The following is a 17,154-nucleotide window of genomic DNA, read 5'->3' as shown; positions in this document are numbered from 1 at the left end:
ATAAAAGTCTAGATAGATTTAACTTGAATCCTGCTTCTGCTAAATGGGAACTTTGCCATTGTCTTTAAAAATAGACCCCAACAGCACATCATTATCAGAAAACACAACCATTTATTCATTCTACCAATGTTCATTTTATACACACAGAAAATTGTGCCATGTGACACTTTTGTATAACATGAAAATAGGTCAGCTTTCATGAATGTGGCTACACACATGGAAACTGCCAAAATGGCTGTGTGTGTCACTCCAAAGACAGGAAGAAAACGAGAGTGCTTCTATGTTGCTAAATCTGATATAAAACATTTTGCCAAAATAAGACTTATGCCGTTGTTATTTATGTTTTATAGAAAAAATATATTTGCATTCATAACTTCAAATCCTTAGTTTAGGACACCTCACATTACCATGAGGTAATACTATCCATGAGAAATCTTCATCAGCTGGTCTCAATACACAATCCAGTTTAAAAAAATAGCATTTTATAGGATTTTTAATAAGTAATAATGGTGATCGCCAATGGGTCCACCTGCCACAAAAAATGCCCACAGAGAAAAAGAACACAGATACCAAATGAAAGCTAATCTTTCAGGAATTGTGTCATCTGTGTGCAAAGGACCAAAAATGATTAGTTTTTACTCATGTTCTAATATGAAGGGTTTTCCCCACTTTTTACATCATGAGATAATTTGGCAAATTGAACTGTTTAAGCCAGCCAAAGTGTGGTCTAAATCAAAGAATGTTACCTGCATAAACTGAAGAGAGGCTTCAAAGTCCTCCACAGGATACATCTTAATGCGAAAGAACTTCATCCCCATTATTAGACTGATAATGCTTTGAACCACGTATGGGCTTTGCTCTTTATGCCGCAGCTCTTTTAATTCTGCCATGAATTTCTTCTTTACAGCAGGAAATCTATGAAATCACACTGGTTAGTTACAAAACAACAGACTGGGGGTAAGATACTATATATACTGTAAGGTGTCTGTCTAGAAGAGAAATAATAAAGGAGATATATTTCTGTCTCTCTTTTATTGGATATTTAATCATTATTTGAATTTTAATATATCTTACCGGGTATATTTTTTGTATTTAGGGTATATGTGAGTATGGACTGTTCTATGGGATTTCTCTCTCTCTCTCATCCCCATCATTTTCCCAATAGTTTCCACATCTTTACAACCAAAGATGGCTTAGAACAACTCCCTTTGGGTATTTCTACATAGTAGAGAGCCCGCCAGGACCCAGACTCCAACATAGAGCCTGAATCCTGTCCTGTACCTCCAGCCCATGCTTCAGGCTTAGCACAGAGCACCCTCCCACACTTTGAATGCCTCATCCCACTCCCCACCCCAGAGACCACACCCGCTTCTGCACTCCAACCAATGAAAGTGAGTCAGGGTGGGAGACAGCAAGTGAGAGAAGACGGGGGGGGGGGCGGGCAAGAGTAAATAGGGGGTGGAGCCTTTGAAAAGGTGCTGAAGTGCGACAAGGGTGTTTGGGTGTGTTCAACTAAAAAACTGGCAACCCTAGATAAGGGAAAGAATGGAAGACACAGGGGAAAGAAACTGACTTCCTCAAGGAGACGGGTACACAAAAGTCCTAAATGTTCTTTTTTAAACAAAACCATGTAACCTTCTACACACCTCAATTACTGTCTGTTCAGCAACCATATGAGCTTACTTTCTTTAATCTCCCTCACCCCACCTTTGCAGCTATGTCTACACAAGAAGCATCTGTCGACAGAAGTAACTGTCAAAAGGGATTTCCCCACAAAACTTCTGTCAACAAATTGCACCTACACATAAAAGCAGATAATCCGCTCTGTCGACAGAGAGCAGCCAGATTGCCTGGCCCTCTCTCAACAGAATGGCTGACTGGAAGCTCTGTGAACAGGGCCACGGGGGGAACCAGAAGTTCTGTCTGTCAACAAAAGGGCTCTGGAGTGTCTACACGGCTGTTTTCTTGAAAGAACACCGTAGACAGAGGCATTGTACCTGAACGGGGACTGGGGAGAGGTATAAGGCTGCCAGTGGATGTGCCGGGTTTTGTCAGCAAACTGACAACAAAGCACATTTTGCGTGTACAAAATCCTTCTCATGTAGACGTAGCCTTTGAGTTGCCATTTCATTCTGTTGTTCTTGTTATGACTTAAAATCCAGCCCTGGAAACACTAACAAGTGTGGGGCCTACTTGCACAAACAGCCCCATGACTCTAACAGCGTAAATAACTACATATATTAACAAAGAACAAGGTAAAAAAAATGGTCAGAAAGGAAATATAAATAAAAGTAGCAGCACTATAAGGAAACAATATGTTGAAAAAGGGAACGGAAAAAGTGGAAAAACCACAACTTTAAATGTGTTTAACTAACTAATATTTTACTTCATTCAAGTTCAATTTAGTCTAAAAATAACTTTGTCCATTTCCGACAAAATCGCAGCAGGTCCCAAAATTATTGTTGTGATATCAGTATAATCTCCAAAAATAGCCTTGTTGTCAGACCATCTAGAACAAATGTACCACTTAAATTTAGTCCTAAACTGCAATAATTGTGAACATTTAGAAACATGTTTCCACGACTGGGCAAAGGTCATTTTTAGCTTTCTTTCTATTATGTGCCAGGGAAAGAAGGCACATAATAGAAAGATAGTCAAATTCAGTTTCTGGGGGGGGCGAACCCCTGAAACTGTTGTCATCTAAATGAATTTAGCTAGATTTAGTTGACTGGATGCATAAGCCCAGTCTGTGCCTTCTGTGATTTCATAGACTCCCATGCCATGGTAAGTTTTGGAAAACAGAGTATTCAGGTGACATAATGTATTCTTACAGTTTCGTTAAACTATAAAATAAGAATAGAAAAATATCCATGTTTCCCAAATGATAAAATTAAAATATTTCAGATTTCCAAAAGGTAATGTATTTAATTATACTTACTTAGCTTGTGCTAGCACACCTATTACTTCTGCATACAGATCTGCAACAATGTGCATATTCCCAGTGTTAGGACCAAGATACCTAGTCAGAAATACATCAGATGGTTGATAAAACATACTGCCAATAATTCAGCAAGCAATTATTTTTGTGTTTTGTGTGGGAAAAAGCCTTACCCTTCTTTATATTTAAAGTGCTTGAAAGCCAAGTTAATAACATCATGTACCAAACTGTCTATAACAGGATGAAGAGGAATCTGAAAGTATAAATAAAACACAACAGGAATGTGAGTATTAAAGTTTATGCTTCATACTTCAGTTCCAATATATTTTTGTATATCCTCCCTGAATAAATATTACAGTTGCTGAAAATTGGGCTAAAAATATAAAGATGGCTTAGCACTAACAAGAAATATTTCATCTCTGAGAAACATGGCAAAATGAAGTCCATATTAATATTAAGTTCTATTAAAAGCTTCTTATATGTGGGAAGCGAGAACAAAATAAACAGCTGGGTTAGAAACCATATTTGTGCTAGACTGTTTAAGTTATGAAGAGAAATTAATAATAATTTGAAAATTAGTCTGAAAGATCAAATACTGTACAACTTTGCAATCATTTACTCCTTAAACATATTTATTTTAAGGATCCCATACCTGTTTCAAAACTTCTATTAATACTAAAGAAAAAATAAAATCAATGGCTAGATCTCTTCTTTCCATTAGATAGTCTCGCTGCTGTTCATCACTGCAAAATTAAAACAAGAAATAAAACACTAATGAGACGTCTCTTATTTTATATAATAGGTCTGCATAAATACACAAACACTCATAAAATTTGGTTTTAGTTTTACAAACTGTAATTTGAAATTTAAAAATTAAAGGCAGTACAATGACAGTCTCTTAGAATTGAGGATAAAGAGCACAAGCACAGACCTGTCACCTGCATCTCTTTTCAGAAGTTGACATGTCCTCACTTCTCCTCCTCTCTCTGCAGCTCCCATTTTGGCTCTATTCTCCTCAACACCTAGGTACTCCATTTTTTATTTTTATACTCTAATGATGAACTGAAATCTAGAGTGGATTTTGTGAAGTAAACCCTTGAATTGCATGAGAATTACATTCCTGGAGAACCAGGCATAATTCGAATTTCATGCAACTTGAGGTGGGCATTGGAGCACCAGCTCCACCCCAAGGGAGCTGTTAACCCTTTCTGTTAATATAGCTGCCCACACTGTGTTCATGGGCACAGACTGGAATATGGATCCCATCCAGGGCACCAGAGCAGTTAGGAAACATGAGCACTGTGAAGCTGGTGACGGCCACATCTAGGTCCCCATGAGGAAAAGCCTCTGCAGGAGCATGGCATTAATGGCCCGGTCAACCTGGATGGGATGGGGGGAGTGTGCAGTTGTGAGGGTGTGACAGGGTGTGCCTGACCCCCCACCCCCTAAGCCCTCCTTCAGCCCCCAGACCCCCATTTCCCCTCCCAGCCCCAGTCCCCCATGTCCCATCTGGCCCCCAGTCCCTGACAGTTCCCCATTCCTGAGAGACCCCTCCCCCATCTCCCTGATGGGTGTGTGGCCCAGGCATGCCTTACCACCACGACAGCTCTGAAGGTGGACCTGCCCACCATGAACGGTTGCCTGACAGAGCAATAGCTGTCTGGGGTGGCTAGCTTCCAGATGGCTATGGTGACTCTCTTTTTGAGGGGGAGGGCGGGCTGCATCCTGGTGTCTGAGGGCAGGGACAAGCCACTGGCAAAGCTCCAGGAAGGTCTGATTCCTCATACGAAAGTTCTGCAGCCACCTGGTGTCGTCCCACTCCCCCATCACCAGCTCCTCCCACCAGTAAGAGGGTGTTGGGGAAGGGCCGTTTAAGAAAACGTCTGGCAGTGGCCCTGGAAGGGCTTGGCAGCCATGTGACCCCATCTTCAGTGCTTCCTGGTCCATTCTTTCAACAGGGTTTCTGGGGCCATGTGGATGCTCTCTTTCGAAAGAATGGGCCAGTCTTTTGAAAGAGCGGATCGAAAGGCTGATCTGCTTTTTGTGTGTGAATGTGCTCTTTCTAAAGACAATCTTCCAGAAGATGTCTTCCACATAATCACCTTTCGAAAGCACGCTGTCATGTAGACGCAGTTCTTGTGAACAAGCAGCATACTACATCTATAACAAACCTGCTCTCTGATGTGCCTAGAAATTATTGTCAGGACAGCACCACCTCACAAGAGCAAAGCAAATGGACACAATAGATTAAAAGCCGTGTTTAAATGGCACTCACAAAATTCAAAATGGTGGTGAGAGCCAGTACTTTGGTTGATATGGGATCTCCCAAAAGCATAATTTTAATTACAAGAATACCACACTCCTTCTTCAGGTGGTCTTGGGGAAGTCAACTTCTACAAACTTTGGCTACGTCTACACTAGGGGAAAACTTCGAAATGGCCATGCTAATGGCCAAATTGGAGAATACTAATAAGGCACTGAAATGAATATTGAGCACCTCTTTAGCAAGCTGCCAGCCACGGCACTTCAAAAGTGCTGCGTTTTGCTCACATGTGGCTCATCTACATGGGGGGTCCTTTTTGAAAGGACTCTGCAAACATCGAAATCTCCTTTTTCCTATCAGCTGAGGACCCTCGTGAAGAAGAGCCACACACGAGCGAAATGTGGCACTTTTGAAGTGCCGCAGCCGGCAGCATGCTAATGAGGTGCTGAATATTCATTTCAGTATCTCATTAGTGTTCTTTGATTTGGCCATTAGCATGGCCATTTCGAAGTTTTCCCCTAGTGTAGACGTAGCCTTTACGTGAAGCATAAAAAGATAGCATGAGGATTGTGTGTTATTTTACAGGGAGGTATTATTTAGAATTCAAGCATCGACAGCCCTCTTTAAATATTTATATACTTGTTTTGCTTATTCAACCAAAAAGTGATCATTCAAATTGATATAAAATTTGCTTGCCTACATTTCAGAAATATCACCTGCTATCAGAATTGTCCTGAAATTCCTGTTTTTCAAAATGTCAGTGCCTGAAAAGTCATGTAAATAAAGAGAATATCATAACCTGAAGGCTTAAATGTTACACATTGTATCTTGGAATATAAATTATGCTTATTCAAGATAGTACCTCTTGGATTTAGTGCTTGTTCTTGGTTTGTATTCGTGCGATTCATCTTCTATGCCATTTTGCCTTTTATACCAATCAAAGAGAGTGCGCAGAATAGAGGGTAGACAATACTCTGAAAGGGAGCTCATTGAGCTTATTACCTAAGAGGGAAAACATAATAATTCAGAGAGCATTCATGCTTTACCTTCTCCTTCAAACAGTACTGTAAGTTCATACTTGAAGCTTAAACTTGGTCTTTCTTCTTTTTATCTCCATCTACTTTTTTTTTAAATTTTTTTAATCACTGGAAGTGCCATAATGTCCTTTATCCATTCACCCACACAAACAGAACTGTAATAATGGCTTTCACTTTTCAAGTGCCTTTCAGCTAATATCAAAGTGCATTAAAAACATTAATTACGTTTTGCGTCATCTTGAGAAGTATCTTTGAGAGGGGAGGGGCTGCATCTTGTATACCTGGCTGTTGTGAAGCAGAATTGAAAATGATCACCGGAGCAGAGTGGAGCATTGTAGACACCTCATGGAGCCCAATTCAGTTGACTTACACAGTGCTGCATCTACACTGCCACTCTGTCAACCCATCAACATCAAATTAAGTTATATCCTTCTTGTGGAGGTAGAGTAATTAAATCAATGTAACAGGTGAGTTAGGTGAGCAGAAGGGACCTAGCAATGCAGATGCATATGTTGTTAGGTCAGTGTAACACTCCTTCCATCAATCTACATTTGCCATGCTGACTGAGTATCTTCCAAGGGAAAGAAATATGCCACTTTTACAGATGGATGAATTACTGAACCTAGACATTATGATATGTCGGAGATCTTGCAAAGTGATGAGCACTCTGACCCTGGAAGAAAGAAGTATGTGCTTACCTCAAACTAAGCAAGTAATCCATGAACACTCTTAGGGTCCCCACATGTCTGAGTTAACCATCTGGTTAACTGCTTTGCCAGATCAAGTCCTGAGAGATCAAGCCTTGCAAGATCAAGCCCACTGAGTGTCAGTGATTAAGTCAGAAATAAACCAAAGAAGGCTAAATTCCCTATTCTAACATCTAACACCTAACAACACAGTTCAGAAATACCATTTAACCTAAATTCTGATTTATTTCATTATAGGATTGCAGATTTTTCTTCAATGCAGAACATATCTACTTCACAGGGCTCTTATGTGACTTGAAGTTTGTGAAAAGTTTTAAGGATGAAAAATGCTAAGTATTATTACTGTTCAGGTATCATGGGCTGGAACTGAATCACGTTAAACAAGAAAATTACACCAACTGTTTGCATAAAAATAGCTCATATTACAGTCCATACACATTTCAGTCCAGATTTTAACACATTTTATTAACACATTTTATTATCTAAAGCATGAAACCAATAAGTAGAAGTTGGTATGTGGACACTGAAGTTTGACGTAGTGTGAGGAGTCTTCACTGATAAACTATTACAGTAGCATGTGTTAAATTACATTAAAGCCATGACGCATAACCATTCAGATAAGCACATAAAGGATATAAATAATGTCAGCTTAAAAATCTATCAGAGGGGTAGCCGTGTTAGTCTGGATCTGTAGCAGCAACGAAGGGTCCTATGGCACCTTATAGCCTAACAGAAAAGTTTAGAGCATGAGCTTTCGTGAGTTAACTCACTTCTTCAGATGCTGGTCCTGGAAATCTGCAAGGCCAGGTATAAATAGACCAGAGCAAGGCTGGGGATAATGAGGTTAGCTCAGTCAGGCAGGCTGAGTTGTATTGTCATCAGTAGATCTGGAGGTGTGAACTCCAAGAGAGGGGAAGCTGCTTTTGTATTTAGCCAGCCATTCACAGTCTTTAAAATCTAATCACTGTAAATTCAGGGTGTTATCAAACTACAGCTTAGATAACTTTATCTTACTTTCTAAGGCTTGGAAAAAAGTTATTTTTGAAGAGTGCCACACCAACTTACGGTACTCATAAACAATTAAAACAACACTTGTCGGACCAGAGTATAAAACAAATGCAGAGATCCCATTACCAGAGCACCCGTGATATAGTTTGATTCAATTTTATTAATGGGAAGATGGAAATTTTGTTCTCATTTTAAAAATATGAACTTGAATCAACATATTCAACTTTGCACTGAATTAAATAGAATGTCAATGAATGCCTACCTGTGCCACTTTCAATGGCAACCAATTGTCATATCAAAAATACGGAAACAAGACGTGATGCTTTACAATGGTAAAGTACCTAGACTGGAAAATATATATAGCACAGAAACTACTTAATTAAAGCAAGCACAGCTAAATTATGTTTTCTGTGCACTCCAGAGAAAAACCTGTTTTCTACCCTGTTGTTTATAATGGTATTTTATAGTATAGTTGCCATTAATGTTTACTATTAATTAATATAGCTCTATAAATGTATGTGACACTTTAAAAAACCTATACAAAGTCCCTGCCTCAGAGAGTTTAAATGTCAATACACAGCAAGAATGAAAACATGAAAAAGGGCACATACGTCATTAATGAGCATGTCATCATAAGAAAGCTTTGTGGAAGAAGTGGCTTTTAATAAGGATCTGGAAGATAAGGTCATTCCAGGAGCATAGGAAGCTGAGAGTTACAAAAACGAGATCCTAAGGTAAATTAGTAGTACTGCTGATGTCTCGCTCTTTTGTGCTTTTTGTTTTTCTATTTTTAGTGAAAAGCTAGTTTAAAAAATGGAGTACATATTTTCACTATATAATTTTACACAGTGTAGAGGGGCAGAGTGGCCACCCCACTACACAGAAGGGGAGGAACTCTTCCAGCAGCAATCTTGTATGGAGCCTGGCCCCTATCAGTCACCTCACTGGAAGTCAGGAGGCGGGGCCAGGGCTATAAAAGCCCGGGCTCAGGACTCAGTTGGGAGGGAGCCAGAACACCTGAAGTTCCCAATGGTTGTAGTCACCAGCCAATGAGAGCTCCAGGAGCAAGTGCTTTGGGCAGAGGCAGTGCATGGAGCCATCTGGCTGCCCCTATGCACAGAAGCCCAAGGGGATGGATCATGCTTCTGCTTCCATGAGCAATGTGAAACAGGGCAAAGCCTAGATTCCTCAGTGGGAGCTCGAGGGCCAGTTCAAAATGACTGATGTGTCAGATGTGGCTTGTGGGTCGCACTTTGCCTGCCCTGATCTAGAGGCATGGATCAAGGCATAATGCTTGGGGAAAGTATGCAGTAAAGATGATGTAGTGGCTCTGCAAATATCATATATTGGAATAGCTTTATGTAATGCTATAGATGTTGACCGAGACCTTGTAGAGTGCACTGTCTTGAAAGACAATGAAACCATCGCCTCTTGCTGGAGGGAGCACTATAATGAGCTCTTGAACTGCCCCTCCACTGTGGTCTCAGAATCCCTTGACCAAATCTCTCGTCGGTCTTCCTACCTTGAATGATGTCCAAGCTGCCATCAAAGCCATGAAGAGCAACAAGGCAACTGGACTAGACAAAATCCCTGCCAAAGTCTTCAAAGAAGGTAGGCAAGAGCTCCACAAACAACTCCACCTCCTGATTCTAAAGATCTGGGATAGGGAACAGATGTGGTGAGATTTCAGAGACACATTGATCTTCAGTCTCTTCGAGAAGGCCAACAACTTGGACTGTGGAAACTATCATGGCATCTCCTTTCTGACAATGGCAGAGAAAATCTTAGATCAGTTCCTTGCAAAGCTACTCCTGCCACTCGCTGAAGAAATTCTCCCAGAATCCCAGTGTGGCTTCCAACCATTCTGAGGGACCGTGAATATGATCTTCACCACCCAGCAGCTGCAAATAAAAATGTAACAAACAAAACCAAGCCTTACACATGTGTTTCACAGACTTCACCAAAGCGTTCAACTCAGTCAATTGTAGCATCCTGTGGACCATCCTCTCAAAAATCAGGTGTCCCCAACTATTCATTAGCATCCCGAGGCTTTTTACTGCAATGTGACTGCCACTATGTTCAGCAAAAACTGATCCCAAAGTGAGCACTTTGAGGTCAAAAGAGGAGTCACACAAGGCTGCGTCATTGCCCCAGCGCCATTATACATTTTCATCACCATGACCCTTCACCTCATTGATGGCAAGCTTCCCGACAGCATGAAAACTGCCTACAGAATGAATGGGACGCTTTTCAACCTCAACAGACTGAAGGTTACAAGTAATACCTCCACAGCATTGATCATAGAGCTCTAGTACACAGATGACAACATGGTTGCTGCTCTTTCTCCTGGAGCCCTTCAAAGATATATTGGCATTAGAAAAGGTTCAGAAAAGGGTGACTAAGATGATTAGGGGCTTGGAAAGGGTCCCATATGGGGAGAGGCTAGAGAGACTGGGACTTTTCAGTTTGGAAAAAAGGCGATTGAGGGGCGATATGATAGAGGTATATAAAATCATGAATGGTGTGGAGAAAGTGAATATAGAAAAATTATTTACCTTTTCCCATAATACAAGAACTAGGGGACACCAAATGAAATTGATGGGTAGTAGGTTCAAAACTAATAAAAGGAAATTTTTCTTCACACAGCGCACAGTCAACCTGTGGAACTCCTTGCCGGAGGAGGCTGTGAAGGCCAGGACTCTATTAGGGTTTAAAAAAGAGCTTGATAAATTTTTGCAGGTTAGGTCCATAAATGGCTATTAGCCAGGGATAAAGTATGGTGCCCTAGCCTTCATAACAAGGGCAGGAGATGGATGGCAGGAGATAAATCACTTGATCATTGTCTTCTGTTCTCCTTCTCTGGGGCACCTGGCATTGGCCACCGTCGGCAGATGGGATGCTGGGCTTGATGGACCTTTGGTCTGACCCAGTATGGCCATTCTTATGTTCTTATGTTTAAATCATGCCTTTGTCAAAGTGTACAAGAATCTTGGCCTCACACTGAGCATCAAAAAGACCAAAGTGTTCAACCAGCCCAGACTGGCAGGACAATCTCATACACCCTCTACTGAAGTCAATGGAGAACTGCTGGAAAATGTGGAGCATTTTCCATATTTTGGAAGTCATCTTTCTGCTCAAGTTGGCGTTGACACAGAAACCCAGCATTATCTGAGCCGTGCAAGCTCTTCTTTCATCTGCCTGAGAACAAGAGTCTTCGAGAACCAGGGCACCTGCGCCAAGACTAAGCTCCTTGTATACCGCACAGTAGTTTTCCAACACTACTGTATGCATGTGAAATCTGGACAACAAAGAAATATCATTTGAAAGCACTTGAACAATATCATCAACGCTGCCTCAGGAGAATATTAAATATCTCTTGGGAGAATAGGTGCACAAACTCTAGCATCCTGGAAGAGTCGAACATACCAGCATTGAAGCCATTATCATTCACCAACATCGTTGGACTGGTCATATGGTCCGTATGTCTAAAGAGCACCTCTCAAAACAGATTCTGTTTTCTAAATTGAAGAAAGGATGGTTGGGGGCCAGAGGAAGCAATTTAAGGACATGCTGAAGGCACAAATGAAAAGGTGTGGTGGCATCAGTGTTGACACTTGAGAGAACCTTGTCTAGGAGAGTGGTAATCCATGAGGGAATTGTGGAATTTGAGAGGTCCCATTACAGCAAAGACAAGGAGAGGTGGAGACGGAGAAAAGAGCAGCAAAAACTGCCCAGTGCCACTCCAACCGCAACCAGCACCTGCCCCTTTTGTGATAAGATCTGCAGCTCCAGAATCGGGCTAGTTAGCTGTCAACGGACACACAAATAGGAGGGTGACATGAAGACATCCTGTTTATTATCAAGTGACAGCCAAGAGAGTGCATTAACACCCTGACAGGCTGCTAGTATGAATTCTGGCCACATAGCAACATGAAGTAGCACATTCAAATATCCAACTGTGTAAACTTTGGAAAAAAACTGTGGATCTTTCAGATTTGACTCCAATGGAAAAAAAACAGGAGACCTCCAAATCAGGGATTGCCCCCATCTAGAAAGAAGGTCCAACACACTTTTGATGCCCAAGGTATGGAATTACTTGATTTTTTGAGGAAAAAGCAGTAAATGAATGGTCTGATTGTCAAGGAACTCAAACAAGACCTTGTGTAGGAATTTAGGATTTGGACATATGGCATCTTGTCCTTAAAGAGAGTTTCCTGTTAACACCCAACATTTTCTGACTCTTTGGGCCAATGTGATGGCTACCAAAAAGGCTCTCTTCATAGACAAAGAGTAGGTATCCATTGGTTCAAAGGGAGGTCTTGCGAGACATCTAAATATTAGGTTGCGATCCTAAAATTGTGTGGGATTTTTCCCTTGAAAGAAAAGGTTCCCCCAAGTCCTGTGACAAATCTGAGAAGTTTGAGGAGTGCAAACACTGATAACACTTCAGTTGGGGAAGGAAAGACTCTCATGGCAATAACATGAATCTTGACAGAGTTAATTAATAATCTTGTTTGCTTCAACTGTACCAGGTAATCCAGAATAAGTGAGAGCAAGGAAAATTTAAGTGCAAGTTGTGAAGTTCACCCAATGGATAAATCTTTACCGCTTTTGAAGGCAAATATTTCAGGTAGATTCTTCCCTACTGATTAATAACTCCTGTTGTTTCTCCACAGAAATGGCAGACCTAGCCACCTGACCCACTGAGGAGCCATACCTTGAGTTGGAGAACAACTGTTAGAAAGAAGCAATTAACTGGCATCGTGGAAAAAGAGATGAGGGATAAGTGGAAACTTGATTTCTGAACAGAGGGACAGGTGAAACAGACAAGGACACTGTGCTAGTCATGGCCTCATTGGGATGAATAGAATAACCCTGATTTTGTGCATTACTTTCAATATTAGAGGCACTGGGGTTGCGGGGATGGAAGTGCATCAGAGAGTCTTTTCATCTCAGGCAGAAGGAAGGCATTACCCAAAGAATGGCAGCATAGATCCCTTTCCAATACAACAGAAAATGTTTCCTGTTCATGGAAGTGGCAAAGATTGCTACTTCTGGAAATCCCCAGGTTTGAAACATTCTGTTGAGCAGCCTAGAGTCCTACTCTCATTTATAGTCCTGGAAGAGCATCAAGCAGGATTTTTGAATGCCAGGGAAATATGTTGCTGACATGTTTATACAATGGATTCCACAACTTCATTGTTTTGGACAACTCAAAACAAAACCAAACAAAAACACAATAAAAAACAACTTATAGCAAAAGCATGTGAGAGGCAAACATACTAACATTTAGGCTGTGTCTACACTCGACATAGAAGTTGACTGCCGATACACAATTCCAGCTACACCAATTCCAAAGCTAAAAATCTATTTATCTGTGGTTGACTTTCATGTCTGTCTACATGGAGGAAGGTCAATGGGAATGTTTCTCCCTTCAGCCTTCTTTATTCCTTTCGTCTCATGAGGAGTACAGGGGTCAACTTTGACCCCTGGGAGTATCATTTTGCACATGAATTAAATCAAACCCTGGAAGATCAACCCTGAGCGGGCTGATCTTCCATGGTAGTGTGGCTGTAGCCGCAGTCTCAGGTTAAGGCAATTGAGAAGGAAATAAGGGTGGTTCACCCATGCAGTGCTGCTAAAAAAAATCTCTAATAGAAAGCATGTGGGAAATACATATATTTGATGTGGAGCACCCATAAGGACACTATTCAAAGATTCCTCATTAATAGTTAATTATGATGGCAACATCAATGTGTGGATATTTCATTGTGTAAAGATATTTCATTTTGAAAGAAAAACCTTTTTGGGAAAATTGTGTTTTTCGTGCTTTCTGCACATTAAAAAATGTACAATGGATACTGAAATATCTTAGATCATAAAATTCAGCTCTGTGGAGCTCAATTAGGCGTAAGTGCACATTCCTGTAGTGTGTGTCAATCGTAGTCTTCAAATCTCAACTATAATGATTTCACTCACCATAAAAGGTAAAAGTAATTGTAAATACCCATATGCCACATTTTCACTGGAAAATTTACAGAGGGTGTCTTTAGTATGGATTGAAGTTTAATATAGCTGTTTTAATCTTTCTGTCATAGCTCTTTTATGGCAGGAAGGAAGGGTGGAATTCGCAAAGACCTGGTTCTCAGAGAACAGGAAGGGAGGAGAGTCTAGCCAGCATGTTGCTTGCTCAATTCCTTCATTTATGGGAAGCAAATCCATTGCTGAGATGAATTCTAGCTCTGTACTGTTGCTGAAGGGAGTGTACCAATGTACAAATATGTCCTTGTTGCAAGATTGTGTTCTTTCATCATAAATGAACGACATACTGTATAGCTTAAGAATATCGGGGCTATACAAGCACAGAGCTGTTTAAACCTTGTGCTCATAGGGCATTAAATGTTCTTTATGTAAATGCTTCCTTAATATTTATTTTGGCATAATTTAAAAATAAATTTAATGAAACTTTGCTCAAGACAGTTTGCTACAACTTACACAATTTTCATAAAAGTCTTATTATACTGCCTAACTAAAAATGAAAGAAAATACAGTGACAGTATGACCCTATGGCTGAATTAATCTGCATTTTTATATTTCAAATTTTTTTTTACCATAAAAGTGATACATTTAACAGCAATTATGTTCACTACTAACTTAATTTCCAATTATATCATTAATAATTTGAAACTTAAGTTTCCATTTTTTCATTTTGCTTGAACCATGCTTTCATACATATGGACTTTACTAATACAGACTTAGAATGACTGTTTTGTCTTGAGTACCATAGAATAAATTCTGCTCTCAATCATGCTGGTATAAATGCACATAGGTCAAAAGACAGTGGAGTTATTTTGCATTTGTAGCAGAATAACTGAAAGCAGAATTTAGTCATGTTACCTTCTTAGAGATATTTATGATACTCATATTTCTATAGCAATGCTTTTCTTTTGTTACAATTTTCTTGCACTTCACACGTTTTAGAGTTGGGAAAATTGGCCAAAAATTTACAGAAAATAAAGATAAAGGAAACATTATTATAAGCAAAATGGGCCCTAGAAAAGTAAGACATGGAATGAACCAATCTAGGGGGTCATTAGCAAAACCCCCTAGACTTCAGTTGGACAATGACGTCACTCCTAATATTTAAAAACTAGAAGAGAAACCAAATAAATACCTATTGCAAATTACAGAGACTGTACTAGAAGATGATGCAGTGCATTGTGCTCTTATCCAAGGCAGTTACAAATGCCTTCGAGATACAGAAATGACCTTCTTTCTGCAAAGGCCAGACTTAAAAAAAACCCTCAAAACCCTAACACCTCATGAAAAAAAGGACCAAGATTCAATATTAAGAGCAAACGTTGGTTTTTAGAGAGTGCAGGTTTCTTTTATTAGCCTTTTAGTTCTAAGCAGTATTGAGAGTTTGTTGATGGGTAATTTTACCAACTTTGCCTTCACTGTGGAGATCTGATAGCAACTTTGGCACCAAGATAAATTTTAAATAAAATAACATTTACTTTTATTTTACTGTAAATTCACTTGTGAACATATCACCCTTGAATTTGTCTCCTGAAGTAGTTATTTCCACATTGCTTTATATTCAGACCTGTGAAGTCCTATAAACAGCAGCTGTAATTCCTATAAACATAATTTCTTCATCTTTTTTCTGTTGCATACCCTTCTGCTAGTGACTGGGACTACTGTGTGAGACTGAAAAAAGAACGGGGAAAAATTAAAACAAGAGGGTCAACTATGGTAATGCAGCTGCTCAGGAAGATTGATTTAATCGTGATACTGATGTGATTATTCATATACTGTCTCCTGCAGACATACTACGGAATGGGAATACTGATTATCACCACATTATCCACCACTTCAAAGTTATCATAAACAAAGCACAGCTGTTAAGTCTAATTAGCATATGTTCAGCCTCTTATTTTAGTTTGTTTTCTAATTTGATGGTTTCCTTCTCTTACATTTATTATAAGTGTTAAAAAAATGAAATAGGCTGCTGTTTTCAGATCTGCACAGCCATTCCTCTAATATATTATGGTAATCATATCATGAGTTCCCAAAAAGTGGGACTACTGGGGACAGAAGGACCAGGGGAACTGGCGGGGGGCCCTACAGCTGGGGGCGCTGGATGTTTGTGTATGTATACCAGGAGAGGCAACTGGGGGGTGCTGGAGGAGGTACCTGCGGCCTCACACTTGAGATGGGGGCAGTGTTATTCCCTGTCATGGTGGTACAGGCTCAGGATGCAGCCTGCATCTCACAGTGCCTCCCTGAGTGATCCTCTCCTTTCCCACAGCTGGGAGCCAGGACTTGGGAGGGCATGATCCAGCAGCTGCAAGGGAGAGACCTATCAGTTGTGGATGCAGGGGAGGGATCAAATGGGTGCAGAAACTGCTCTTTGTGGGCTGCAATGCGCGCTCCACAAAAATACTGGACATTTCCTCTTATTGGAAAAAATCTACCTGGACAGAGGGTAGAGAATCAAAAAGCAGGTCATGTCCAGAAAAATCCGGACATACGGTCACTCTACATACTGCTCTCCTTACATAAGACTAAGGTCATCTAGTCCAATCTCATGAACTCATGGCAAGACTAAGTGTTATCTGGACCATCACTGGTAAGTGTTTGTCTAAACTGCTCTTAAAAATCTCCAGTGATTGAGATTCCACATCCTCCCTAGGCAATTTATTCTAGTGCTTAACCACCCTGACAGTTCAGAAGTTTTTTCTAGTACTAACCTCAACCACCTGGCAGCAATTTAAGCCCATTGGTTCCCAGCTTAAGAAGAACAATTTTTCCTTCTCCTCATTGTCACAACCTTTTATGTACTTGAAAACTGTTATCGTGTTCCCTTCTCAAGTCATTTCTCCTCAATAGTTTTGCTGGAGTCTGCCTAAGAATTCGTGAATTGGTGCCTTCATTGCTTAATTTCTTGACTCTTAATTTCTTTTGTTTGTGTGATTATCTTCTCTTATAGCACAGAGAACAAGAAAACAGTGTTGAAAATTGGAAATTGAGATTGTAGAACCAAAAAATTGTCACTAACACTCAAAAACACTTTTTGGCACTTTACATAATTTTACCTCATTTCATCAGGAAATCAATATAGGCTGAGGCCTACATTTTCAAGCTGTCCATTTACATCAGGCACATAATTCAAAGTTTGGAAAAATGATGCTTTAATAA

The 17,154-nt window shown here is 40.2% G+C and overlaps 1 protein-coding gene across 10 annotated transcripts in view; it reads right to left on the bottom strand.

The window, feature by feature from the left end:
* Nucleotides 1–17,154, bottom strand: part of FRY (FRY microtubule binding protein) — a 308,821-nt gene that overhangs the window by 204,556 nt on the left and 87,111 nt on the right. For all 10 annotated transcript variants that reach the window (XM_074986277.1, XM_074986272.1, XM_074986262.1 and 7 more), the window contains exons 4-8: nt 6,064–6,203; nt 3,591–3,681; nt 3,112–3,191; nt 2,939–3,019; nt 747–915 (exon numbers count right to left, since the gene is read on the bottom strand). In XM_074986277.1, the coding sequence (XP_074842378.1) occupies nt 747–915; nt 2,939–3,019; nt 3,112–3,191; nt 3,591–3,681; nt 6,064–6,203 (561 nt within the window). The remainder of the gene's footprint in view (nt 1–746; nt 916–2,938; nt 3,020–3,111; nt 3,192–3,590; nt 3,682–6,063; nt 6,204–17,154) is intronic.

The sequence above is a fragment of the Carettochelys insculpta genome, chromosome 1 (assembly GCF_033958435.1).
Source record: "Carettochelys insculpta isolate YL-2023 chromosome 1, ASM3395843v1, whole genome shotgun sequence".
Taxonomy (NCBI): Eukaryota; Metazoa; Chordata; order Testudines; family Carettochelyidae; genus Carettochelys; species Carettochelys insculpta.
The sequence above is the reverse complement of the archived record's forward strand: the minus strand, read 5'-3'. Positions and strand labels throughout refer to the sequence as shown.